Source organism: Dipodomys merriami, unplaced genomic scaffold, assembly GCF_024711535.1.
Source record: "Dipodomys merriami isolate MVZ:Mamm:240054 unplaced genomic scaffold, mDipMer1.0.p SCAF_21, whole genome shotgun sequence".
NCBI lineage: Eukaryota > Metazoa > Chordata > Mammalia > Rodentia > Heteromyidae > Dipodomys > Dipodomys merriami.
In genome coordinates, this window is record NW_027203493.1 from 5,324,644 (window position 1) to 5,349,964 (window position 25,321).

A 25,321-nucleotide genomic window follows, 5' to 3' on the forward strand; every position below is an offset into this window, starting at 1 on the left:
TGTTTTGAAATGCTTAGATGTCACAGGCCCCAGAGAGTCATCTTTCAAACATAAAAAACTGAAACATCTCCCAGAATAGCATCTTCCGGACAACATGATGTCTTCTGCATAGGCTTGTGGTTTGAAGTTACCCTATGGTTATCTTTGCAGAACACCTATGAATTGAATTTTCATGGTGCTGGAAGCATGAGCTATTTTCCTTATGGCTGACTTTTACTGCATTCATAAAGAAATTGTAAAAGAGGTAATCGTATGAGTTTATTTTTTAAGTTGTGTTTTATCTGTTAATGGGAGAATGTACTCAGAAATGCCAGTCTGAACACTGTTAGACAAGATTCTGCTTCTTATGTAGAAAGGGATGGTTGAAATGATCAATAATTTAGTCTGCAGAATTACAAATCTCCCAAAAGCCATTCAATGAGGGTACCTAAGAGAATCAATGAGGGTACTTAAGCACTTTATGTGTCTTATTTCCCCTTTTCCTTTATCCAGTCTCATGAAGCCTGCATAGAGATTCTCCTGCCAGCAACCTCAAGGGTCTGGTGGCCATGAGAGGTCTCCAGAACTGCTTAGGGAGGAAGGCAAACATATGAACCATCTCTGTAGCATAAAGGAAAGGAGTTCCTCTGGATCTGTGCAAAGTTCTTTGATATGACTCTCTAAAGCAGGTTTCTCGCTGTGGCGTTAGTGACCTGTTCACGCAGGTGATGTGTGTTGTAGGCAGAGGGTACTGGAAGCAGACTGGCAGGTGCATTGTAAAATTTTCCATAGCATCCTCCTTACTAGATGTAGTTTTCATAGAGCAATAAAGCAAATTAAATCACTATTGGAACTTGTTGCTTATAAACTCAATAGCAACCCTTGCAATCATGAAAAGAATAACCAAAATCATACAAACTTTAGATGTAAGTAATGATTTTTGTGTGATCTCGGAGTCAAACTATGAATTTAAGCATTTCTAATGCACAATTCCATATTTTATGATAAACCCCATGAAACATTTGCTATTTCTCTGCAGGTTATATTAAGCATACTATTGCTTCTGATATCTTTTCAAGAAAAAGGCCAGAATTAGATTTCAGATAATAAAATAGAGAGATTTTCAAATTATTTACCCAAACGCCTGTGAAGAGGATAAATGGGAAAAGGAAACTGTACCGCTGTGACAGAGTTTGTGCTTCTTGGATTATCAGACGCACCTGCTGGTAGAGTTCTTCTTACTTTGCTTTTCTTTGTCATCTATGGAATCACAGTTCTGGCCAACCTGGGCATGGTTGCCTTGATTCAGATCAGCGTTCCACTTCATACTCCCATGTACTTTTTCCTCAGCCACTTGTCCTTTGTAGATTTCTGCTACTCTTCAATCATTGTGCCAAACATGCTGCCTAACACCCTTCAGGAGGACGGAGCCATCTCCTTTTTGGCATGCCATATGCAGTTCTATTTGTTTTGCACCTGCGTGGTCACAGAGGTCTTCCTGCTGGCCGTCATGGCCTATGACCGCTTTGTGGCTATCTGTAACCCTCTGCTGTATAGGGTCATCATGTCCCAGAAACTCTGTGTGGTGCTGATGTGTGGCTGCTACCTCTGTGCATCGGCATGTGCCCTGATTCACATGTGCCTGGCCCTCAGGATCGCATCCTACAGGTCAAATGTGATCAATCATTTCTTCTGTGATCTACCCCCTCTCTTAAGTCTGGCTTGCTCTGATGTCACTGTCAATGAGATAGTGCTGTTCATTGTGGCCACCTTCAATGAGACCATTAGCATTGTGGTGATCCTCACATCCTACCTGTTCATTCTGGTCACTATCCTGAGGATGCGCTCTGCCGAGGGGAGGTACAAAGCATTTTCTACCTGTGCCTCTCACCTCACAGCCATCGTGGTCTTCCATGGGACAATTCTCTCCATTTATTGTGCACCTACATTAGAAAACAGCGGTGATGCTGAGAAAGTGGCCACGGTGTTCTACACTGTGGTGATTCCCATGCTGAACCCCCTGATCTATAGCCTGAGGAATAAGGATGTGAAAGAAGCCCTCAGGAAAGTTCTGAGGTCTAAAACAGGTGCTTAGAAAATAGCCAGGACTCTGAACTGCAAAGGAGAGAGAGTGGGAGCTCCCTGGTGTAGGACTAGAATGAGGAACAAAGTAGTTGTAAGTTCGTATTTCTATTTTTCTAGCCACTTCACTTTGCAAGCTTAGGATGCAATGTATTTCTAAATTCATAGTTCATTGTTTTTCCTAAATGTATAACCTTTTTTTCTTAAATGTTCAGTGTTGTACACATATGATTAATGGCCCTATTAGGAAAGAGTGGTATTGACTAAGATGCACTGTATTCATAAGCTGATATGTTGAATGGAAAATTCCTTGTGTAACTCTTCAAAGATAATACAACATAACATAAAAAAATAACAAGCAAAATACTGGGCTGAAGGAGATCTTCATCTGGTAGAGGGCCAGCCTCACAAGCCAGCTAAACAACCTAAACACCAGGCCCTGAATTCAAATCCTAGTAATAGTCTTCTTCCCCAAAATCACAGTGATAATCTTCTTTAATACAGTGTTCATTAATACTGTTACAGGTTGCATTGGATGAAAAGAAATGAATAAAGAAAATAAAAGACAGATGTACTTATTTGATGCAAATCCATCACAAGTTTAAAAGGAAGAGTCAAACCTTTTACTTTATTTTAGAATCTATGAAAGAAACTACAATTACTTTCATTTAAAAAATTTTTGTACTTCTTTAAAAATTTTTATTGTGATGGGCAGAGGGGTTGCATTTACATAGGTAATGAAATTAGAATTTTTCTGTGTTAGCTCTTCCTTCATTTTTTCCTGGATTTTTCCCTCCTGACCCTGCTCCCCCACAAGTCGAATAATTCATTTTCAACATAGTGTCTAATGAGTATCACTGATGAATTAGTTCATTCTTTATCCCACCATTTCTGTGAACTCCATGCCTATAATCCTAGCTACTCTGGAGGCTGAGATCTGAGGATCATGGTTCAAAACTAGTCTGAGAAGAACAATCCATGACACACTTTATCTAATTGATCTCCAAAATGCCAGATGTTTGTGTGTGGCTCAGTTGGTAGGTCATTACTAGCCTTGACCAAGACTAACCTCAGGTCCTGACTTCAAGCCTCAGGACCTGTACCATACAATAAATAAATAGTATAGCTGTATCCCTTTTCTGCTGGTTCTTGTTCATTGTGTACTTTGTTTTCTCCTTTTGATTCTATTGTTTAGTATCCAGTGTTGTTTGAACCTTGGATATCATTTCATCTCATAAAGATTTTCTCATAAAGAAAATTGTTGCAATTATCATACTAGTATTTTAGGAACATTGAATTTCACAAATGAAAACATAGATAAGACCCTTAGAACAATCACTTGAAGATACATAGCTCTTTATATGCCTCACTGACTTCTATTAATGTAGACATTTAAAAATATAGTAGATAGCAGCATTCCTGAGTTGACTGTCCTCTGAATTTTCTTTACTTTTCCTCTGTATCCATGCTCACATTTTCATGTGTAGCAGATGGATTTGCAACTCCTGTCCCTGACCTTTGAATTCCAATGATCAACACCAAAGCATTCAATAACATATCAAAAGAGGAAATCACTTTAATCATATTGTTTGCTCTTCTATAGCACAGGTTTTTACTCATTTCTTATGCTGCCAGAGATTAGCAATTATTTTACATAAGGGAGTGAGTCCCCAAAGATTTGATTAACATTATAAAGTCTCTTAGTTTGTGGTACACACAACTAACATCTTCAATTCCAGGAAGAAAAGTCTACACCTCAGATTTGTTCAATAGAACTAGAAACTAGTCACTTAAAATGGAAAGTAATATATTTTCTTTGGAAAAATTATATCACAATATTCCTAAGTCATCAATGCAATGGTTAGGGAGATCCCTTATATATATAGTGCATTTACTATTAAAAGTTGGTTTGTCTTTTCCTGGGAAATGTTTGAGAATTTAGAACAATTTTCTCTTTTATTCCAAACATTGGCCTGTAAGCCTATATGAAAAAATATATTAAAACTGATTAATTTTCACACCTAATTTTCACACTTTCTCTGTGTGTCTCTGTCTCTATCTCTGTCTCTCTTTATCTTTCTCCTTTATACATACAAAAATTCTTCATAGCATCTATAATTACCAGCTAAAGGGTTTCTTATTTCCACTGTTACCCTAATTCTACACTTGATCACACAGTGAGTTATTCCTAGATTTCATTCCTCATTTTAGCATAGAACATTGGATACAAAAATTTCAAGGGGACTTTTTTGGTCTACTTTACTTTTTACTTTTGCCTTTTCTTTTTCTTTTTCTTCTCTAGAGGATAAGGAAGTTATGATTTCAACACTTTATTTCCTTTGCAGTTACTTATTTCAGATATTGAGGAACTATTATGTTATCTTTCTTTTCCAGACTATCTTCACTGCACTTTCATTGTAACATTAATGGATTCCCATATTCACTTCTGCAATCGGCTAAGGAAAACACAAAATATCTACTCCACTTCCATAAAGTGTATAAAGTCTGGCTTGGATAGGATTTTTTGTTCGATAAAATTTCCCCAATCAAAACTTTGAGAAAACTTGGAAAGTCGGCACTTAGCTTTTTTTTTTTTTAGTGTATTTATATGTCAGATTTGGAATTGAGTTGATGAAATATTCTGTGTGTGTGTGCAAGTGTGTGTTGCATATACATTCTGTTTTCACATGGTTATATGTTTTCCTTCAATGGTTGGGTGTTCACTTGTTTGAATTAGTCACTTCCAAAATACAATTTCAAAAATCGTGGTCATTGTCTCCCCTCCTTGGAGATACAGGAGAGTTAAGCAATGGTTGCCCTTCTTACCTTTGTGTCTATTGTTGTCACATTAAGTTTTAATTCTCCTCTTGCATTCTGAACCATTCCAAATTTACAGGGTCTTCATGGTCCACTAACCTTAAAGAAAATGTTTGTACTTCTTAAAATGGAATTGTAGAGAATTCTCCTTTAAACTTGGGTTATAGATTTTTTCACTGACCTGATGTGTAGTGTGGCAATGGGTGAGGCATCACAGTGACAGACTTCATATCCCTGGGATTATCAGAGGCCACGGAACTCAGAGTTTTCCTCTCCTTGTTCTTCTTGCTTGTCTACAGAGTCATGGTTCTGGCTAATCTTGGCATGACTGCCCTGATTCAGGTCAACTCTCACCTTCACACCCCCATGTACTTTCTCCTGTGCCATTTGTTCTTCGTGGATTTCTGCTACGCCTCTGTCATTGTGCCCAAAATGCTGGTGAACATATCCAGTGAAGACAAAGCCATTCCTGGGGTGTATGGTGCAGTTTTATTTATTCTGCATATTTGTTATCACAGAGGTCTTCCTGCTGGCTGTGATGTCCTACAATCGCTTCGTGGCTGTCTGTAACCTTCTGTTGTACACAGTTGTTATGTCCCCGAGACTCCGCACGGTGCTGGTTTCTGGGTGTTACCTCTATGCCTCTGTGTGTGCGCTGATTCATTTACGCTTAGCTCTTCAGATCCCATCCTACTAGGCCAACGTGGTGAACCACTTCTGTGACCTGCCTCCACTCTTGGATCTTGCTTGCGCAGATGTCTCTATCGATGAGGTTCTAGTGTTCATTGTGGTCAATGTGAATGAGTCCGTTACCATCATCAACATCCTCACCTCCTACTGGTTCTGGTCACCATCTTGAAGATGCGCTCAGCCAAGGGAAGACACAAGGCTTTCTCCACCTGCGCCTCCCACCTCACAACCATCGTCATCTTCCATGGCATTCCTCTCAATTTATTGTCAGTACACTTCTAACAATAATCAAGATACTGGTACAGCGAGTACCGTGTTCTACACTGTGGTGATCCCCATGCTGAAAACCCTGATCTATAGCCTAAGGAGCAAAGACGTGAAAGAAGCTCTCAGAAAAGTGATGGGATCCAAAATAATTTCTTAGAGAAGATTTTACTAGCAGCACTTTGGACTATAAAGGGAATATGGTTATTTGACTGAGAATCTGGCTCAAATTTTGGAATTAAAAAAAAGAGTTGGGTACAAGGTGTGTAAGAATGGCTCTATTTACTTACTTTGAATTTGACTTTGATTTACCACAAAACCTCTGAGTGTTTTAAAATGTGCATTGCCTTGAATGTTTTTTTTAAACGTTTAATGTTTTAAATTGATTTGGTTACTTGGACTATGTTTAGGTCATTTTACATTCTCATAAGTGTGGTGAAGAATTCACTTAAATCACAGAGTTTTCAGTGCATTATCTGTCAAGTAGGAGACTTTTACAGATTGAGTTGGTCATATTTAACAGTAAAGAATAGCCTTTTGTATACAAGTAAGGCACATCAACAGAAATTCATAATTATGGACAACTTTTCATTGCTTTCATTAGTGTTTCTTTTGTTACTTTATCAGACTGTGCAACGTAAAATATGCTTTTGGGACTTCGTCTGCCATCTCCTTTGAAATACGCAATATTAATAATTATTAATTCACATGAATCCAGACAGTGTGTTATGTTTCATGCAGAAAGGCACAGAATAAACTTTATAAATGACTATTTCCTTCAGTCTTTTCTTCTGGGTCTATCTGCTTGTCTCAATTCATCATTTTAATGATGCATCATTTTAAACATACATTAATCATGCTAGGAGCAGCCACATTTCTGACTTTATGGCCATCTTTCATGTTTTCTTTCTTTAACTTCCTATCACCATACTCCATGTGCCATCCAAGACATGGGGAAACATTTCTTTCTAATGCTTGTAAGAAGAGTTATAGCTTCTCTTTGTGTTCTTTCTGTGTCATCTGTCCTCATATAAAAGTCCTGGTTGCTCATTTCTTTATATATACCAGAGCTAATGAAGATTGTGAAGATGATAATAATATTTACATTTGTTCTATTTATATTTTACAATTTTTTGTTTTACTTTTGTTTTTGCTGGTCCTGTGGATTGACATGTTGAAGATGCATTGTATTCCTGCTTTCATAAATGGAAAAATTTCAGTACATAGCCTAAAAAATTAAGAAAACTGAGAGAAGGAGTGGTTGGGGAAGGGTGAGGAGAGGGTGACATTGGTCAAGCCACGCGGCATTCAGTAACCATGTGGCATTCAGAAACCACGCGGCATTCAGAAACTGCTTTGTTGAATAGCAGCTTCTTTGTACAACTGCTTAAAGACAATAAAAAATTCAATAAATAAATAAGTATATGAACTTGAAGAAGACTATTCTAATAGTTGTTTCCACATTTTATTTGAGTTAGGTCAAGTGAGAAAGAATGCAGTCCACTTTTCTAGCTTATCTACCATTTCTGCAAGCCCAACTCTGTCCCTACGAGACATTCCAAAGTTGTTCAAAAACAAATGACGTCATTTCATTTTGCATTTAATCAGTTCCTCAGAGAAGCTGTGTAATTCCCACAGGAATTGGGGGTACTGGAGTTTGGGATCCTGAGATCTGAACTGAGATCAAAATCCTCCTGGCAAACCATAAAAGGTTTTGCTTCTGCTTAGAAAGCTCAGCTTTCCTTTCTTCTATGAACACCAAAGGCCTTTCCATAATGGATTTTGATATAGATTACAGTGGATCATTATTTGCTGTTTTTCTTTAAGTGTCACATTCTATTTTTTTGGTGGAGGTTAAACTGGCACTGAAAATAGCAGAGAAAGAAGACCAAGGAGGAAAGGGCTTGATCTGGTAAGTATTCTCACAGCCCTAGAATATTAGATCTGGATGGAATTTTAAGAAATAGTTTTACACCTGGGAGGCTAATATCTGACAAACAAATGTCAGAAATAAACATAACAACAAATAAGAACATTGAACACATGTTTTTCTTTTTTCCCTATTTCTATTTTGTTTGGTTTTACTTTGTTTTCTGCTACACTGGAGTTCTAACATAGGGCCTCAAGCTTCCTAGGCTTACCATGTAAGCCAATCCCTCACTTTTTAAAATATATCTTTAGTTATTTTTTTTCAGATAGAGTCTATACTACTTGTCCAGGGCTGAACTGAGATAAGATGAACCTCCAAAACTCCACCTGTCAAGGAGCTGGGATTGTAGGCCTCTACAACATGGCCACTCTTGAACACACTCTTTCTTCTGATGTCCTTTTGGGAGAGAGGATTCTTTCTTCATGTGTGGTATAGGAGATGCCACCTCAAATGCTAAGGATACTCTCTTCCCTGAGGCTTCTGTGTCCCCAAGAAAAGCCCACAAAGGGACAGATGCTTCATGAATCAAAAGAGCTGAGCACATTACCATCACATGATATTTCTTTTTATGTTTAAATGTTGAAGGGAGCAGGGCGATGTTTTATTTGCATTTAAAGATATTTTTAACTGAATTGATTTTTGCTATAGAGAGAAACAAATGAGAAAAAAAGAAGTTTTTTTCTCTCTGGTAAACATAGCATGCAAATATCAGTAGGTATTTTTGTCACGTGTGTGTTTTCCCAGTGCTGCAGATGAAACCTCATCGAAGAGTTCTAGGACAACTGACTTTATGTACAAGCTTCCAACAATATTTTTATTATTATTTATTTGTTTGTATATCTTTAGTTGAAGTACTGGGGTTTAAACGGAGGGATTCATGTTGCTAGGTAGGAGCTCCACCTTTGAGCCACAGCCCCAGTTCAAATGGATTTTTTTAAACAATATTTTTTCCTTGCAGCAGTTCCATTCACAAGACAAGCAATACTAAACAAGCATGCTGTTCAGTAACAGAGTGAGAGCTTCTTGTGTGTAGACAAAACAGGCACTTTAAACCTTGATTTACTTGAGCTAGAGAGGAAGATGACAAGTCAGTTGTCCTAGAAATAAAAGGCATCTACTTTTTTTTTTTTTTTTTTTTTTGGGTCTGGTCGTGGGGCCTGAACTCTGGGCCTGGGTGCTGTCCCTCAGCTCTTCAGCTCAAGGCTAGCACTCTACCACTTGAGCCACAGCGCCACTTCCGGCTTTTTTTTCTTTTTCTTTTTTTTTTGCTTATGTGGTGCTGAGGAATCGAACCCAGGGCCTCATGCATGCAAGGCAAGTGCTCTACCACTGAGCCACCTTCCCAGCCCCAAGGCAACTATTTTTGATTGGTAAAACATATTACCCTGTGGCTATCCTCCAGTGGCTCATGCCTGTAATCCTACCTAATCAGGTGATTGAGCTCTAACAATTATGGCTGAAAGCCACCCTGGCAGGAAAGTCCATGACACTCTTGTCTACATTTAACCAGGGAGGAGATGGGGGAGTGGAACTATGGGTAAGTGGTAGAACACTAGTCTTGAACAAAACAGGTTAGGAACAGAACTCAGGGCGTGAGCTCAAGCTCCAAAACTGTCATACACATACACAAGGAAAGTATCACCCTTCAATGAAATGAAAGAAAATAAAGAGAATACAGGCTAATGTAAAAGAAGACACTAACCTAATCGATTACCAGAATGAAAAAAACATTTTCTGATCATTCAACTGACTGGACATTAATATCCAGAAAACATAAAATACTCAAAAAGTAAACATCAGAATATTAAATAATAATGAGAATATAATAGAAACAAAAGAATCACATAGTGCATTATAAGTGCATTAAAAACAATAGCAAGAAAGAAAAAAATCCCTGTGTCCCTGTCTTGGGGTACATTTTGGTTAACATCATCTCACATGGTCATATGTACATAGTTTTTTACCTTCTCTGCTTGTCATAGACATGTACTAGTCACTGTAAACAAGATAAACCATGGGACCTATGTTTCTTTGGGCCTTGTTTACTTCACTTAATATAATTTTTCCAAGTCTTTCCATTTCCTAACAAATGGGTCAGTGTCATTCTTTCTGACGGAGGCATAGAATTCCACTATATATATATATATATATATATATATATATATATATATATATCACATTTTCTTGATCCATTCATCTACTGAGGGGCATGTAGGTTGGTTCCATATATTAGCTATGTGATTCTTTTTTGTTTCTTTTGTAAGTTCTTCCTACATGGTATGATCCCTGTTTTCAGTGTATTTGATTCCAGTGTTCTGCATCTTATATATACATTTTTGTAATTTGGGGAGGGAAAGGGATATAGTGGAATGCTTAAATGGGGATGCAGGTTGACCCTTTGTGATGATGAGATATACAGGACACTATGCTGAAAACCAACTTTAAAATATTGGGGGGGAGGGAGGAGTTGGGGAGGTGGGGAGGGAAGTGATGGTGGGGGAAAATCAAAGGAGGAGGAGGTAACAATGCTTGAGAGGAAATGGACTCATTACCCTACTCATGTAACTGTAACCCCTCTGTACAGTATCTTTACAGTTGTATGTATATATATATATATATATATATATATATATATATATATATAGTGAGAATATAAACTAAAGAGATACTTTTTCAAAGGAAAAATGTATTGATGATCAATAAATTTTAAAACATGTTCAGAGACCAGTTAGCCATCAGGGAAATGCAAATAAAAAATCTGTTAGAATTCATTGCCTTGAAGGGAGATTAGCAAGAAGAAAACAGCAAAAGCAACACAAAATGCACCAAACATGGGGGAGGATTCAGGAAAATAAAAAAAGAACAAAAATATGCTGTGTATTAGAACATGAGTCAGTCCAGCTACTATTAAAGTCAGTGTGGAGGTTCCTTCAGAAATTAAAAATAGTCTTATCTTATAATCCATCTTAGCCTACTGGTTGCACAGTGAAAGACAGCAAATACAGGACAGAATAGAGATACTGGCATATCCTTGTCTCTTAACACACTTTTAACAGTAGCCAACTTATAGTATCAGCCAAGTGCAGGTCAATGAAAAATTAAACAAAAAATAAGATTTATACAGGAGAATATTACTCAGTTAAAAACACATGGAGATCATGTTGCTTTCACAAAAGTGTGTAGGATGTGGAGCCATCAGGTTAAGCAGAATAAAACCAACTCAGATAGGCCACATTTCTGTACTTTTTCTTCGATATAATATTTAGAATATAATAACAACCATAGAATTAGAAAGACTAGTAGAGAAGAGTAAGGGGATCAGACAAAGAATGAAATGGAAACAAAAGAGAGTCATTGTGGGAGATGATAAATACAATCAAAAATATTTTATGTAGGTATAAAATAAAATGTATTTTAAATTTTTTATCCTCATTATTAAAGTGATTACAGAGGCGTTGCTTAAGTCAGGCAAAAAGCATATTTCTTTTGGTGTCAATGTCAGCCCTTCCTTCACTATTTTTAGTTTTCCCCTTCCATTCCTCATCACAAGTTGTATAGATACTTTTCAATATACTTCTATGCTGCAATTGTTCTAACTCTATTCCTCTAAGGCTGCAAAACACTGAACATCTGAGATTTGTATTAGATGTTGTATAGATTTATAATGATAAACAACAGTTTTGCACAATTAATATAACCTAATTTTAAAAGGGCTAGAAAATATTTTTGCTTAAAGTTTATGAAAGGTTATCAGTAATAGGATAAGAATGTAAAGGGACATAACCATATCTGAGATTAACCTCAGAGAGGTTATAGTTTTGCCTGAGAAGAAAGGGAGCTCAGGAGGGAGAAATAGAGACATGTACAAGGACTTGATGAGAATGTGAATGATATACTTATTCGTCCTGCATTGTTTTTCTCTGAAACATTAAAAATTACTTTCTTAAAGCATGGGGGCAGTTTTTTTTGGGGGGGGGGTCCGGTCATAGGGCCTGAACTATGGGCCTGGGCGCTGTCCCTCAGCTCTTCAGCTCAAGGCTAGCGCTCTACCACTTGAGCCACAGCGCCACTTTCGGCTTTTTTTTTTCTGCTTATGTGGTGCTAAGGAATTGAACCCAGGGCCTCATGCATGCAAGGCAAACGATCTACCACTGAGCCACCTTTTGAAATGAGGTCTTATATGCATGTGTAAGGATTAAGATAGATCATCTATGGCAGAGTAGTTATATATGTGGAGAAAACTAGAAAAGAAAAGACTATATCACTGAATGTGTATTTTTTTTTTGTTATGCTTTTGGGATGTTTTTTGTGTTTTGCTTTTTGCCCATCCTGGGGCTTGAACTTTGGCCCTGGGCACTATCACTGAACTTCTTTGCTCAAGACTATCACTCTACCACTTGAGCCACAGCCAGACTTGCACTTTTTCTGTGTAGTTTGTTAGAGAATGGTCTCACAGCCTTTCCTCTCCAGGCTGACTCTGAATGGCAATCTTCAAATCTCAGCTTCCTTAGTAGCTAGGATTAAAGGTGTGAGCCACCAGGACCTGACTTGAATGAGTATATGTACAACCACAAAATTGTAATATTTACATATAGAAAATGTGCTTAATGATTTCATGCAATTCAATTAAACCTTTAATATTGCTACAGAAGAGTCTTAAGACCATAATTTTAAAAAAATGAAATTGATAACTCCTGCATGATAAATTCATGCAAGAATAAATTTTTCACAAGGAAAAGAAGGAAAGTTTGTTGTTTCTACTCTTCATAAAATGGGTACTAGCAAGTATTATTGGTATTGCAACTGCTTATCTGCTGCCAGCAGAGCTGCAAAACCAGAGGAAGATGTTAGACAACTCTAAGGAATTCCTTGGTTGCTCAAAGAAAAGGTGTATCTCATAACCAGAAATAGAATTCCTATTTCTCCATCCAGCAGGCTTCACTTGGAAAAGCAGCAGTGTTATCTATTTTACAAAAAGTAAGGTAACGGAAGAGAGCTGCTGGCTCATGCCTGTAATCCTAATTACTCTATAGTCTGAGAGGTGAGCATCATGGTTCAAAGCCAGCCCCATCAGGAAAGTCCTTGAGATTCTATTCCCTAATTAACCACCCAAAATCAGAGGTGCCACTATGGCTCAAAGAGGTAGAGTGCAAGCCTTGAGCAAAAAGAGCTCTGGGACAGTGTCCGGGCCCCAAGTTCAAGTCCTACAATACACACACACACACACACACACACACACACACACACACACATTGTTAACAGAAAGGGGAGCACAGATACTTTATTCAGAATTTGCGAAATCAAGAAGATGATCCATTATCCCTTGACACTGATGGTAGATGAGAGGGTTAATGGGAGTAAAAGGAAAATAGCCCAGTTAAAAGTTCTGTAAGCATTAAGAGGATAAGAGGTAAGTTCTGTTGCAGACAGAAAATTTAAAACCTGCACTACACTAGGCTAATTGTGGCCATGCCAAGTTAGTGTCAGGATGTTCCATGGATTTGGAACCATTGTCTTACTTATTTAGACCTCTACTCATCTTTTCCTGGTCTCTCAGTCTTGATTCTGCTACAACTCTAGAAAGCCAGAAGCAGCACAGAGGATGAACTTGGAGAATGGCACTGTGAAGACTGAGTTCATCCTCCTGGGATTCACTGACCATCCAGAACTCCAGACTTTTCTTTTCCTTGTGTTTTTGACCATCTACTCTGTAACTCTCATGGGGAATCTTGGGATGGTTTTACTAATCACCCACAGCTCCCAGTTGCACACTCCTATGTACTTTTTCCTCTGCATGCTGTCCTTCATCGATGCGTGCTATTCCTCCGTCATTGCCCCCAAGTTACTTGTGAACTTGATTGCTGAGAAGAAGAGCATCTCTTACAATGGCTGTGCTGCGCAATTCTATTTTTTCTGCACTTTGGTTGACTCAGAATCTTTCCTCTTGGCTGCCATGGCTTATGACAGGTATGTTGCCATCTGCAACCCACTGCGTTACACTGTGATTATGTCTCGGAGGGTCTGCTGCCATCTTGCCCTGGGAGCTTTTTTGGGGGGAACCATGAGCTCGATTATTCACACGACGAATACATTCCTTCTGCCCTTCTGCTCCAAGGAAATCAACCATTTCTTCTGTGACATCTCCCCGCTCTTTGCTCTGTCCTGCAATGACACGTTTGTGCATGACATCATTCTGGTTGTCTTTGCCAGCCTGGTGGAGGCCCTCTGTCTTCTCACGGTTCTCCTCTCCTATGTCTGCATTCTAGCCGCCATCTTGAGAACGGGCTCTGCAGAGGGGAGGAGGAAAGGGTTTTCCACCTGTGCGTCCCACTTGCTGGTGGTGACTATTTACCACGGTACCCTCATTTTTATTTATCTGCGTCCCAGCACAGGTCATTCTCTAGATATCGACAAGGCGACCTCCGTGTTCTACACATTAGTCATTCCTATGCTGAACCCTCTCATTTACAGCCTAAGAAACAAAGATGTCAAAAACGCCTTCAAGAAAATGATTAGCAGGAAATTGATCTCTTAGGATATACAGTGGATTAAGGCTGGACATTTCAAAGAATATTCTTTGCCTTCTTTGTCTTCTTATTTATGATTAGAAAAATTAGTTTACCATGGATAGTCCCCGGTTCTATGGAGAATTAGACACCCTATGCAAACATAAGCCAGCGTCTGAGAGCTACCATCTTTCTCTCTTGTTCTTTCCTGTTACATAGGCTGATCTTAATTATTTTATACTGGAAATTTGAATATGTATTTCAGGGAAAGATTTAACTTTCGCTTCACCACCTCCGTCTCATATTCTAACAACCTCTCTTTCTACATTTTCCCGTTGTTTCTTCCCATAATGGATGATTGCTGTCTGTATCATTCTCCTCTTCTCAAAGATCCTCTGTTTGTTTGATTTTCTTGCATTAGGTGCATACTTTAACTACTTGGTCAAAGTAACAGGCAACTTTGTGAGGGAGAGCTCCCATATTTTCCTATCTTCCTTCCCACAGAAGACTTTGTGTGGCTGGGATAGAGACTTCAGTGGAAACTGCTTTTGTTTATAAACTGTGTCTCTCCAGGTTGCAATTTGAGTTCATTTCTGTACTGCAGACAATTCATTCACTTTCACCATATTGTCACCCAGATCCCGCTCAAAACATGTAATTCTTTCACTAATCAAAACTTTTCACTTGACCAATTAAATTACTCGTACTTTACGTCTTTAGCATCTTGGGATGATGATAACTTTACTTATCATTTGCTGCTTAAGAAACATATTTTCCTATAATTAAGGGCAAAGAAACAGATGATTTGATGATGACAATGATTTAAACACAACTGAAAATCACACAGCTTTGACACATAGCTTCTCTTTACCAACTGAGAGGTGTGTGGCAATTTAAAACTTTTACACATTTCAATATTTTTTTAAAAATATTCGTATTTTGACTGCCTCTGATCAAAATCATGTGCAAGGTTCAATCTTAATTATATATCAAATTTTAAATATCAGATATTAAAGCTATAGTCATTTACAGGTATATGCTAATCTTCTGTGGAATTATTCATAAATTTTTATCATTTAATCTCTTGTCTCCCTCTTATAATAGTTTACCCAGTGGATTTGCTGGTGACTTTTTATGAGATGAATATTTTAATATGTTACCTGTCTACTAATGAGTCCCTCTGAAGAACAAGAATCCACATGATTTTTAACGAGTGTATCTTTACCACATCTAATTCAAGCCTCAAATGACCATTGTCCTGAAACCCTAGAGACAGTTGTTTTGGTTTTGGTTTTGCAGCCCATCTACCAACACATACCACATAAATTTGTTTTTGCTTTTGCAGCCCATCTATCAACACATAACACATAAATTCTATGCTTTAGAAGCCTTCAATAAAACAAGTGTCTATCAAAAAAATGCAAATTTATTAAACTTTCTCATTTCCCAGGGACGCTGAAATAATAATCAACAGGGCTATTGCCCTTGTAATTTTCCCTTAAAACACATTATAGTCATAGAAATATTATTAGTCTTGATTTGAAAATATACTGTCAAAATTTATATTAACTAATTTGGTTTTATAGATATTTTGCATGATAGGGGTAGATGAGAATGTTGAAAGGATTGACATTGATCAAGACACAATATATACTAATAAACTGCATTATTGAATGACAACTGTCTTGTACAACTACTTAAAGATAATTTAAAAAATCCTAAATTTTTTAAAAAAAGAATTGATGATGCAGTTTTTAAAGGTCCACAGGCTGTAGAAGCTAAAGCCTCAGTTCAAATAGTAAGGACAACACAAAGCTGATATTCTAGTCTGCAGCCAACCCAGTATGGAGGCCCTCTCTTTGTCAGGAAGGATTTAGAAACATTGCTCTATGCAGGCTTTTATCTGCCTGAATATGACTCTCCCACATCAGCAAAAGCAAGGTGCTTTACTCAGTTTCCCAACTTGAGTATTAGTGTCATACTAACCTGCCCACAGGAACACCACAGTAATGCTAGACAAATTATGCGGGCAAGCCCTAGAAGTGCATTTGACACATACAAATGACAAATGATCCTGGAACTAGGGAGCTAGGTCTTGTGCATGCTTTTCCTTAATGCCTCCAGTCAACCTTCCTCGCAGATGCTACCTCATTTAATGGCACATGTGATTGTGTGGGGTCTTCCAGAATAAGTTTCTTATCTCTAACTTCATTGTTCTTTTTTATATTGATGTTTTAACTCAGGGCTTTTTGATTGCTCTGCAGGTGTTTGACCACTTTTTGTTTTAGCTATTTTTTCAGGTTTTTTTTTTAATCACTTTTTACCCCAGGGCTAGCTTCAGATGACTGTCCTCTTGTAGGTAGTATCTTTGGAATACATGGGACTAAAATTGGGCTCCACCATGCTTGGTTTATTGATGGAGTTGAGGTTTAAAGTCTGGTTCCTAGTGGGGCTGGGAAGGTGGCACAGTGGTAGAGCGCTTGCCTTGCATGCTTGAGGCCCTGGGTTCGAATCCTCAGCACCGCATAAGCAGAAAAAAAGCCAGAAATGGTGCTGTGGCTTAAGTGGTAGAGCACTTGCCTTGAGCTGGAGAGCTGAGGGACAATGCCCAGGCCCAGAGTTCAGGCCCCACAACCAGATCCAAAAAGTAAAAATAAAATAAAATAAAATGAAATCTGGTTCCTGAGCTGAACCTGTGCCAATATCCTCCTGATGTCAAATTCTAATAGGTGAGTGTGCATCTGCAAACTCTCTAAGTCATATGAGCTGTCGTATTCATAAATTCTGGGGTTTGAATGTGGGCATGGATAGCTAATCTTTATCTGTTGCATGTCCTGATGGACTGAAATGATTATTTTTCTCTTTGGGTCTTCATTTGGTGGATTCCTCATTTGCATAAATCATCAACTATGCTCCTGTGGTATTAGATCCCTTGGAACATCCTGTTGGATTTGAATTCTACTGTGAGCATGTTCATAGATGGGCTTTTACATATAAATCTGAAAAATAACTTAGTAGGAGTATAATACACATTTGAAAAATCTAAGTGATTGCCCAAGAAACAAGTAATAACCACAACAAAAAAAAACGAAAATTAGGGAAGGTGGGTGGAGTTCTCAGTCATCCCCATTAAGATCAAATCCACTATGTCGTATTTTCTCTAATTAGCAACCACATCTTAACATTCTTAATAATAATACATGTTGAAAACCGAACATCTGCTCATTGCCTTTGTGTGACCATTCAGATCTAAGCCACACATATATGGAACAGTAAATAAGTCCAATGTATTAACAAGTAAATTGTCTCATCTGGGTAATTAATATGTCCAATGCCATAGTATAGTAAATATAATCAACTAAATGTCAATGTTTTGGGAAGAGGAGTTAGTCTATTTAACCACTCTTTACATTCAATTATCACAACCCCTGGGAGAGGAAAACACTGTACTCATAAAATTGCTATTCAAGTTTTTACTAAATTTCAAGTAACAAATCAATAACACAACCTTTTCCACCATAGTCATAATTTTATTGTTAAAATTAAAAGTCAATTAGCCTTTTGTATAACATATGCCAAATTATTGAAATAGGTAGACCACTAAATGATAAGTACATATGTGTATAATAATGAATACATCTGCATAGATATGCATTATGTATGTATGTATGTATATACATCATGAAATATATCTTGCTAAATGGCACACGAGTTAAGCAGATTGATGAGAAATATAACTGTTAACACAATGATAGATAACATTGTCTTTAATAACATTTTAAAATAATACCTAGAACTACATAAGGGAGTCATGGTTAGTTAAAATTGCTGATTTGAGATTCTAATATTGGATGCACAGATAGAAAGTTATGATTCTTTTGAACAATGTTCATTTTCCTTGATAATGTCAATTTGAAGACTTCATAATTTAGCCATTTTAGAAAGAGGTAAAGCATAAAATAATTCAATCTAACTGTAAAGAATTTGGGGAGTTGAAAATAATTTAAAATACACTCAGCATTTGGCTCACATTTCTTTTGTAAATATGAGTATTTTGATGAGTAGCTCTTTGGATTTGAGTTAAGAAAGAGTTAAAATTCATAAAAGCAAATAAATTTCATGAGAAAGTTGGAATGAATCTGCACTATGAAAACATTTGTGTCACAGATAGGAGTGTTGGGGATGTCTTCGTAGGAAGAGAGCTAATTGCAAATTTAGTTGTTTGTTAATATGATTATAGAACATTTCCTACTGGGTGAAGACAGCAAAATAATAGAATTCAGCGCTTAACAATGAGATAGTTACTGGGTTTAGGCAGAACTCTGTAGCAATGAATGTTGCTTCAATGTTATTATTAATGTTGTTATCAATGTCTTTGCCAATGTTGTTATCAATTCACTCATTCAATAACTTGTTCAGCACACATTCATTATAAAACCCATAAGAGTGACTACTATTCAATACATTATAGAGTCATAGATCAATGTCAAACAAATGTATTTAGAAGTATTTAGGTCATAAAGTGTAAATGAAATTGAAAAAGCAAGGCATACCATTTTGAATGTTGCCCATAATATTCAAAGTGTGAAACGTGCAGAAATTTTACTTCTGAGAGAGTAATTTTCTTAGCCATGCATAATTATGGCTAGATGGATCTGCGTGCAATGCTTCCATGCAGAGTAAATCTCAGGCCAGTCTTTAAATAAATTACCATACATCATAATTGGAGGTAATTCTGATCTCAAAGTGGTAATGGACAGCTGAGCGCTGGTGGCTCACGCCTGTAATCCTAGCTACTCAGGAGGCTGAGATCTGAGGATCGCGGTTCAAAGCCAGCCCGGATAGGAGAGACTGTGAGACTCCTATCTCCAATAAACCACCAGAAAACCGGAAGTGGCGCTGTAGCTCAAGTGGTAGAGCGCTTGCCTTGAGCTGAAGAGCTGAGGGACAGCGCCCAGGCCCAGTTCAAGCCCCACAACCGACAAAAAAAAAAAAAAAAAAAAAAAAAAAGTGGTAATGGGAAAAATTGGAACGTGTCAGTGATAAATAATTCGAGGTTATCCTTGCCACTATGCTTTAAGGAATAATTTTCTCAGAGCAGCAATCATGTCCTTGTTCCTCAGGCTGTATATCAGTGGGTTGAACATGGGGGTCACGATGGTGTAGAAAAGAGAGAACAGTCTGTCAATTCCCACAGAATGACTGGATTTGGGCCTTAAGTAGGTAATGATTGCAGATCCATAAAATAAAAGGACCACCAGCAGGTGGGAAGAGCAGGTAGAGAAGGCCTTACCCCATCCTTGGGCTGTTGGCATCCTCAGAATGGTGGAAATGATTTTACTGTAAGAAGCAAGTATCAAGGAAAAAGGGACCGCTGCAAACAACATAGACACCACAAAGACAGACAGCTCATGTGCAAAGGTGTCCTCACAGGCCAGTTTGATAATGGGAGGTATGTCACAGAAGAAGTGGTCAATTTGGTTAGAACGACAGAAATGCAGAGAGAATATCTGACATGTTTGCCCTATCTGGACAGGCATGCCAATGAGCCAGGCTCCAGCTGCCAGCTCAATGCACTTCTTTGGGTTCATGATTAGTATATAGTGGAGAGGGTGGCAGATGGCCACGTAGCGGTCATAGGACATCACAGCCAGGAGGAAACTTTCAGTAGTTGCCAGTATAAGGAAGAAGCACATTTGGGTGGCACACTGCAGCAGAGACATGGCTCTATCCCGTGTCCAAATGTTCAACAGAATCCTAGGGAGAGTGACTGATACATAACAGATTTCCAGGAAAGAAAAATTGGCAAGAAAAAAATACATGGGTTTCTTCAGTGTCGGGTCAAGCCTGGTGATGATGATGATAAGGCTGTTTCCAATTAGAATAATTATGTAAGCTATGGAGAACACCCCAGACAGGAAACCTTGGAGATTGGGAAGGTCAGAGAATCCCAGCAGGACAAATTGCTTCACTGTGGAAACATTACCTTCAGCTTTCATCTCTTCAAGTTTCATCTTTGAGGATGGTTCGATCAGATAGCCAAGTCATTTCACTTGCCTCAGTTTAGCACCAGACTTTGTGTAGCACTGGATGTTTTTCAACTTCCTTATAAGTATAGAAAACATTAATTTGTAGGTGCTCCAAAATATCATTAAGTGTAATCATCACTAGTAAATATGCATATGAAAAATATTAGTCATATTTGTTCTTCAGAGAAAAGCAGTGCATGCTTGTTTAAGATACATATTTTAAACTTTGGCTTACTTTGGAAATTCCCACATCTCAAAATAGAAATCTATTGCCAATATAGCAGTGATTCCTTTCTTTATCAAAGTGTATACAGTAGTTTGTCCTCAGCACTTTCATGGTTCCATTCTGACATTACCCAGTCAACGTTTATTCTAATGCTCAAAGAACTATTGTGAATGTCAAGTTAAGCGCTGTTGAGACAGATGCATTTAATATTTTAGCTCTGATTTTGTTTAACTATTTGTAATGCCATGTGGAGTTTTTATTTAATTCATAATTAGACAACTGTTATTCACAATATGCTTTGTCAGTAATATTATTTCATTTCAAATTATGTTTCCATCTCCAGGGAATATCAATGAAATCAGCAGGTATAAGTTTTCTTTAGATTTTAGAAGGGAAAGTCAGAATTATAAGATGTTTAGTGCTTGCAATTCTCCCTAGATTGTGTGGCTTTGAGTTTCATGTTTATTATATGAAATGTACATTAACTGCACCTGACTCTGATTATCTTAACTCACTCACTTGTTCATATGAACTGCTTCTACTGTTTTCATCCACTCTACTCAGTCCTTTCCATTGTATTTCTCTTCACATTTGCTAGTGTTTAACACTTGATTATCTCTAGTTACTACATTCTTCCCTTTTCTTTAAACCTACAATGTTCTTTTGATAGTTTTTACAGTGTATGTGGAATGTATAGCATACTAACTCACATAATTTGATTTATTCACACTTACTGGATAAATACTAATAAGTTTCTTCATTGGAATCCTTCTCAAGCTATAAGTGATCTTTCAAACTCCAAAGGCAGTCCCTACATGAAGTTTTGTACTGAATACATTTTACCTGTGTATCTGTGAGCAAGTCCATGAACGTAGATGTCTGCAAATGAGGGTGAGTAGGGATGATGGTCATATCTGGAAGAGGTAGTTGATATCTTATTGCTTTTGGAAGAGATAGAGAACATCCTTAATATTCAATAAGTAATTTGGGAACCAAAAAATAGTAATTCATTGCAGAGAAGGGATAAACCTATGGATGTACTAAGACTGGGCAGACATAAATGAGGGATGGGCCAGTACAAGGAACCCAGAATTGGAGTATCTTAATAATTTTCAGTGGTTGAGAAAAGGAAAATTCAAATACACAACTCAACTCTAAAGTTGTAGACAAAACACTTGAAATGTATGAGGCATTCAGTAATTAGTAAATTCTTTTAATATTAAAAATTTAAAAGATGCCATAGCAGGATGGAGAAGTGAGAAGATCAAGGTGAGCAGAGGCTAGAAGGCAAGAAGTGATTGGGTGAGTAATGCCAATGGGTATAAAGTTGTAATTAGAAGAAAGACAGGCAAAGCCGGGTGCCAGTGGCTCACGCCTGTAATCCTAGCTACTCAGGAGGCTGAGATCTGAGGATCTTGGATCAAAGCCAGCCTGGGCAGGAAAGTCTGTGAAACACTTATCTCCAATAAAGCACCAGGAAATGGAAAGTGGTGCTGTAGCTCAAGTGGTAGAGCACTAGCCTTGAGCTGAAGAGCTGAGGGACAGTGCCCAGGCCCAGAGTTCAGGCCCCACCACCACCACCACCAACAACAACAACAAAAAGACAGTCAGGTCTGTCACAGTTGAGCAGGATGACTATATGATACTGTGTCATATTTAAACACAACAGTAACATGGATTTCCTTGTTATATTTCCCTTAAATTACCAGTGAGTGGTTGAAGTGTGGAGGGCTTTTTGGCTTTACAATTACAGGTCTCATACATACAAGAGTGCCCTATCAATATGTCTAGTATTATGTATTAAGGATGAAGACAAAACCTCTCCTAGACATTTCTGCAAAAGACATGTTGCAACTGTTTTTTTTCTAAGAGTATCACCAATCAATAGCTGACAAATTGCATGATTAAGATACTATGTCAGACTACATGTCAATGCATTTTCTACCATGTTATCTAATATACTTTCATATATTTTTAACAACCAATGCAATGTAATTTAATATAGATAGTAAACCTGCTACAATGGTGAGTGGTGAATGGAACTTATGAATATCTTTGTTATTAGTAGAATAGAAAGTAAACCATATCAATACTATTTATTCATCATCTTGCTCATTCATTATATGAAATGCTTTCATTAGAATTTATATATGTATAAAATATGTTTAGTATCTATTAATCTATTAATGCATGTTAACAATGAAAAGTTAATGATGTTGGAAATGTTGGTAATCTTTAAGATATAGCCTCACTGTGTAATATTTTGTATTTTGATTTCATGCAGACTAATAATAATCAAACCCAGTGAGGTACAAAACCTGACTTAGTTTTTCCATTTTTAAGAAAGATCAATAAATTTTAATTTTTAAAATTGTTGGTAGTAAAATAATTAATGTTGATTCTAAACATACAGGTACTTATAAAAATAAGTTTATATTAGACAAAAGTAGTCCATGCTTACCTATTTGGGTGGAAGTTAAAATGACTTTTATCTTTACTGCCTTCCTAAAAAAAAGTGAGAAAGGGACACCAATAAAGTTTTCTTTTAAAGATTAGATATTCTACTTTATTGAAGCAGAAGATAACTCTGTCTGAAATACATTGCATTATCAACCTCGTCTTTTAAGTACTAAACATTATTGACCCAGGGGATCACCTCCTATTCCAAGACACTTTCTAATTGAACAGAACTCTGTGTCTGCCACTCACTCAGGTGTCTTACTTAACAAAATAATAAAATAGAAAAAATAATAAATGGTAACTAAACAACCATTCAACAACAATAAAAATCTATGTTCAGGGGCTGTGAAGGTGTCTCAGTAGTACAGTGCTTGCCTTGTGTGCCTTGCATGCATGAGGCCCTGGGTTCAATTCCTCAGCACCACATAAACAGTAAAAGCCAGAAGTGGCATTATGGCTCAAGTGGTAGAGCACTAGCCTTAAGCTGAAGAGCTGAGGGACAGCACCCAGGTCCAGAGATCAGGCCCCATTACCAACAAAAACCAAACAAAACAAAAACCAAAACAAAAATCTATGTTCATACTTTTTCTTAAGATCTCAGACACTCTTCCTTTTTTATTTACTCATCAATAATAAACACAGTAGAAGGTATGTTTCTTTTGTTTCTTTGGGCCTTGCTTACTTCATTTAATATATATATATATATATATATATATATATATATATATAATTTTCTTGATCCATTCATCTACTGAGGGGCATGGTCCCATGGTTTCCCTGATTTGCAATAACTAGTATATGCTAGGACAAGCAGAGATAATTTTATATGACCATATAAAATGATGCTAAGCAAAATGAACCCCAAGATAGGGACACAAGTGGTTTTATCTTTCTTGTTGTTATTTTTTAATGTATTTATAATGTACTATGAGATATTTTTGTTTGTTTTGTATATTCTTCCCCCATGGTATAACCCCTGTTTTCACTGTATTTGATTCCAGTGCCCTGCATCTTCTATATACATTTTTTTTAATTTGGGGAGGGAAAGGGGAAAAACAAAATTCTGAAATAAGGATACAGGCTGACCCATTGTAACAATGAGGTATACATGACATTTTATTGAAAACAAACTTTACAACTTAGGGGTGAGGGTGTGAAAGGAGTTTGGGAACTGGGGAGGGAAGTGATAGTAGGGGAAAACAAAGGAGGAAGTAACAATGCTTGATGGGAATTGTACTCATTACCTTACTCATGTAACTGTAACTCCTCTACAGTATTTCTACAATGATATATATATATCTATATCTATATATAGGCATATATATAGATATATATATATCAAATACAGTAGATACAAAGGACAACTCAAATGGTGTAATTCCTTAGAAAGATGATGTTGAACAAAATAAACACCAGGGTGTAGGTATTTCAAAGGGCAGAGGGTGGGATGAAATAATCAAAAGGAAGAAGAATGCAGTCAAGAATCCAATACATATTCTACAAAATTAAGAAGAGTGAAGGAAGGGGTTGGTATTGAAAATGTTGAAAGGGTTGACATTGAACAAGATACACTGTATCCATAATCTGCTTTGTTAAATTCCGACTCCTGTGTACAACTAATTAAAGGTGAAAAATGTAAAAAAAAAAAAAGAAGAAGAAGAAATGTGAACATTGGAAATACAGCATCATGATTATTTTATTATTACTATTTTTGTTTAAATAAATGTTCTTTTAAGAGTTGCTAAAAAGTGAAGCCAATAGACACATGAAGAAATGCTCAACATTCCTAGCCATAAAATAATATAAATCAAAACAATATTGAGATACCACCTCACCCCAGTTTGAATGGCTATAATCAAGAACTCTAACAACAACAGATGCTGGAGGGGATGTGGACAAAAGGGAACCTTACTGCATTGTTGGTGGGAGTGTAAACTTGTTCAACCACTTTGGAAAGCAGTATGGAGGTTCCTGAAAAGACTTCACATAGAGCTCCCTATGACCCAGTAATCCCACTTTTGGGCATTTACCCAAATGTTTACAAACAAGACTACACTAAAGCTACCAGCACAACTATGTTTATTGCAGCATTATTTACCATAGCTAAGATATGGAACCAACCCAGATGCCCCACAGTAGATGAATGGATCAAGAAAATGTGGTATATATACACAATGGAATTCTATGCCTCCATCAGAAAGAATGACATTTCCCCATTTGTTAGGAAATGGAAAGGCTTGGAAAAAATTATATTAAGTGAAGTAAGCCAGGCCCAAAGAAACATAGGTCCCATGGTTTCCCTTATTTGCAATATCTAGTAAATGTATGAGTCAAGCAG

At 37.2% G+C, this 25,321-nt stretch overlaps 3 protein-coding genes and 1 pseudogene across 3 annotated transcripts; 3 read left to right on the forward strand and 1 right to left on the reverse strand.

Moving 5' to 3' along the window:
- The first annotated feature begins 1,138 nt into the window (after positions 1-1,138).
- LOC138833659 (olfactory receptor 5L1-like) lies at positions 1,139-2,074 on the forward strand. Its single transcript, XM_070031942.1, has one exon. It carries the CDS (start codon positions 1,139-1,141, stop codon positions 2,072-2,074), a length of 936 nt encoding a protein of 311 aa, XP_069888043.1.
- A 1,782-nt stretch (positions 2,075-3,856) lies between these two features.
- LOC138834183 (olfactory receptor 5L1-like) lies at positions 3,857-5,992 on the forward strand (annotated as a pseudogene).
- Positions 5,993-13,346: 7,354 nt separating this feature from the next.
- Positions 13,347-14,297, forward strand: LOC138833660 (olfactory receptor 5I1-like). The gene has a single exon (XM_070031943.1). The coding sequence runs from the start codon at positions 13,365-13,367 to the stop codon at positions 14,295-14,297; it is 933 nt and encodes a 310-aa protein (XP_069888044.1). The 5' UTR covers positions 13,347-13,364.
- Positions 14,298-19,337: 5,040 nt separating this feature from the next.
- Positions 19,338-20,282, reverse strand: LOC138833661 (olfactory receptor 10AG1-like). The gene has a single exon (XM_070031944.1). The coding sequence runs from the start codon at positions 20,280-20,282 to the stop codon at positions 19,338-19,340; it is 945 nt and encodes a 314-aa protein (XP_069888045.1).
- Positions 20,283-25,321: the final 5,039 nt, after the last annotated feature.